Source organism: Zeus faber, assembly GCF_960531495.2.
Source record: "Zeus faber genome assembly, chromosome: 15".
In the NCBI taxonomy this organism is placed as follows: Eukaryota; Metazoa; Chordata; class Actinopteri; order Zeiformes; family Zeidae; genus Zeus; species Zeus faber.
The window spans coordinates 17,558,497-17,560,285 of record NC_137194.1 but is presented as its reverse complement, the minus strand read 5'-3'; the positions used below and the strand labels follow the sequence as shown (position 1 = coordinate 17,560,285).

The 1,789-nt window shown below is 51.2% G+C and overlaps 1 protein-coding gene across 1 annotated transcript in view; it reads right to left on the bottom strand.

Annotated features, from left to right (window-relative positions):
- Nucleotides 1–1,543, bottom strand: part of nol4la (nucleolar protein 4-like a) — a gene marked incomplete at both ends in the record, with an annotated part of 16,472 nt that extends 14,929 nt beyond the window's left edge. The window contains one exon of the mRNA XM_080015482.1: nt 1,202–1,543. Coding sequence (XP_079871608.1) covers nt 1,202–1,543 — 342 coding nt within the window. The remainder of the gene's footprint in view (nt 1–1,201) is intronic.
- Nucleotides 1,544–1,789: the final 246 nt, after the last annotated feature.

Here is a 1,789-nt window from a genome sequence, read left to right as displayed (position 1 = left end):
ATGTAACTGGGTTAAATGGGTTGGAGTAGATAATAGGACATTAAGGATGCAGATGTAGGCTAATCACCGCTCGTGCACAGACCTAACGTTTATTCCATTAACAATACTACTATCCTACAACATATTTAGGAGTGCACGGTGCTTAGTACACCCTTTTGTTTCCACCAGAGCCCCAAATGTGGTCACCAAATTGCGCAAATCTCTCCAAAAACTCAAACAAAACAAATAAATCCTTTGCTATTAATTCTTTTTTTTTTTTTTTTTTTTTGTTATTATGATTACTATTTTCCGAGAAGCAGTTGCAAATGGGCTGATCTAGTTTTTTCCTCCAGTGCACAGAGGAAGCAGCAGGGTATCCTTGGCTACACAGGTGTTGCCAGAGCAACGGGTGCCTGTGAACCGATCCGCATCCTGCACAGGACAATGAGAAGTGGGGTGCAAGCATCCATAAGTACGGAACGATGATACGCCTCATCTCAGGACGATTATTGATCCTTTATGTTTAATGACGACGATGACAAAATGCCAATGACCGGTTTAGCAGGACCGTCCCGAGACAAATCACTGACAAGTATCCCTATGGTAACATAGTACATAGTAAAAAAATACGCGAATCTTACATTATTTGTTTTTACTTTGCTCCTTTTAAATATCCTATTCCCTCTCGGGGCTATAATAAAGTACAATGCTGTGACCCAGCCTGCGTGGCACGGGACGGTCACACCGCCGGAATCCACGCGCGGCTACATGACCATCAAACACTAGTTCGTATTGAAACCTAGACCCTTTAGTCACTCCTCGGTTACCCCATGCACTGTATTCTGGGATGTCATTAACGGGGATCCAGACTGTGGACGGACAGCCTATTCCTCGCGACTGCCTGAGGACACCGGCGTTGCCATGGCAGCAAGCGGTTAGCTTATAGGACTGTTCTGGTTAATTTAGGGAAGATGACCGACCGATGCTTTAATGGTAAACGGTGAATGGGGTATGGCGCTGGATAAACACTGATAAGTTGTAAGATAATTCATATGACAGGCGCTCCCCTGCAGGCTGGAATAATGGCAACTTAATAGGCGGCGACGGGACATCTCGTGCGCGCGCGCGCGCGCGCACACACACACACACACGCACGCACGCACACACACACACACGCACACGCACACACACACACACACACACACACACACACACACTTTACCGTTGACTTGACCGGGACGTATAGAACCGGCTTCCCCGACGCTCCTTTCATGTTGTGCTCGCCCAGGACGCTGTTCCCCACCTGGAAGCCTTTGGACTTCACCCAGAATTTGAATTTGGCGTTGATGTGGCTGTTGTCCACGTACACGCCGTCCGACTCGTCGCTCTGCAACAGCGTCTGCATGATCTTGTTGTATTTTCTCCGGGTGACGGTCTTTGTTTTGCCCGAGTCCCCGTAAGTCCGGAGACACCAGTCCTGAAATTCGCTGAACATCTCCGCCTCCAGCACGACGGGACTCCGGCTCCGTTTGGGCACCTCCACGCACGCCTTCTTGGTTGCCATCGCTCTCTCTCTCTCTCTCTCTCTCTCTCTCTCTCTCTCCCTCTCTCTCTCTACGCCGATGGATCCGACTTCGCTGTGGGTGGGTTTCTTCTTCTCTCTCGCCCCCCCCCCCCCCACCTCCTCCTCCTCCTCCTCCCACCCCCCACCCCCCCTCCACCCCCACCCGTCCCGCGGTCGAGCAGGATCGGTCCGTACGCGACGCCGGGATCGTCTCTCCCCCTCTCTCGTCGCTGGCGCCGAGAGAAA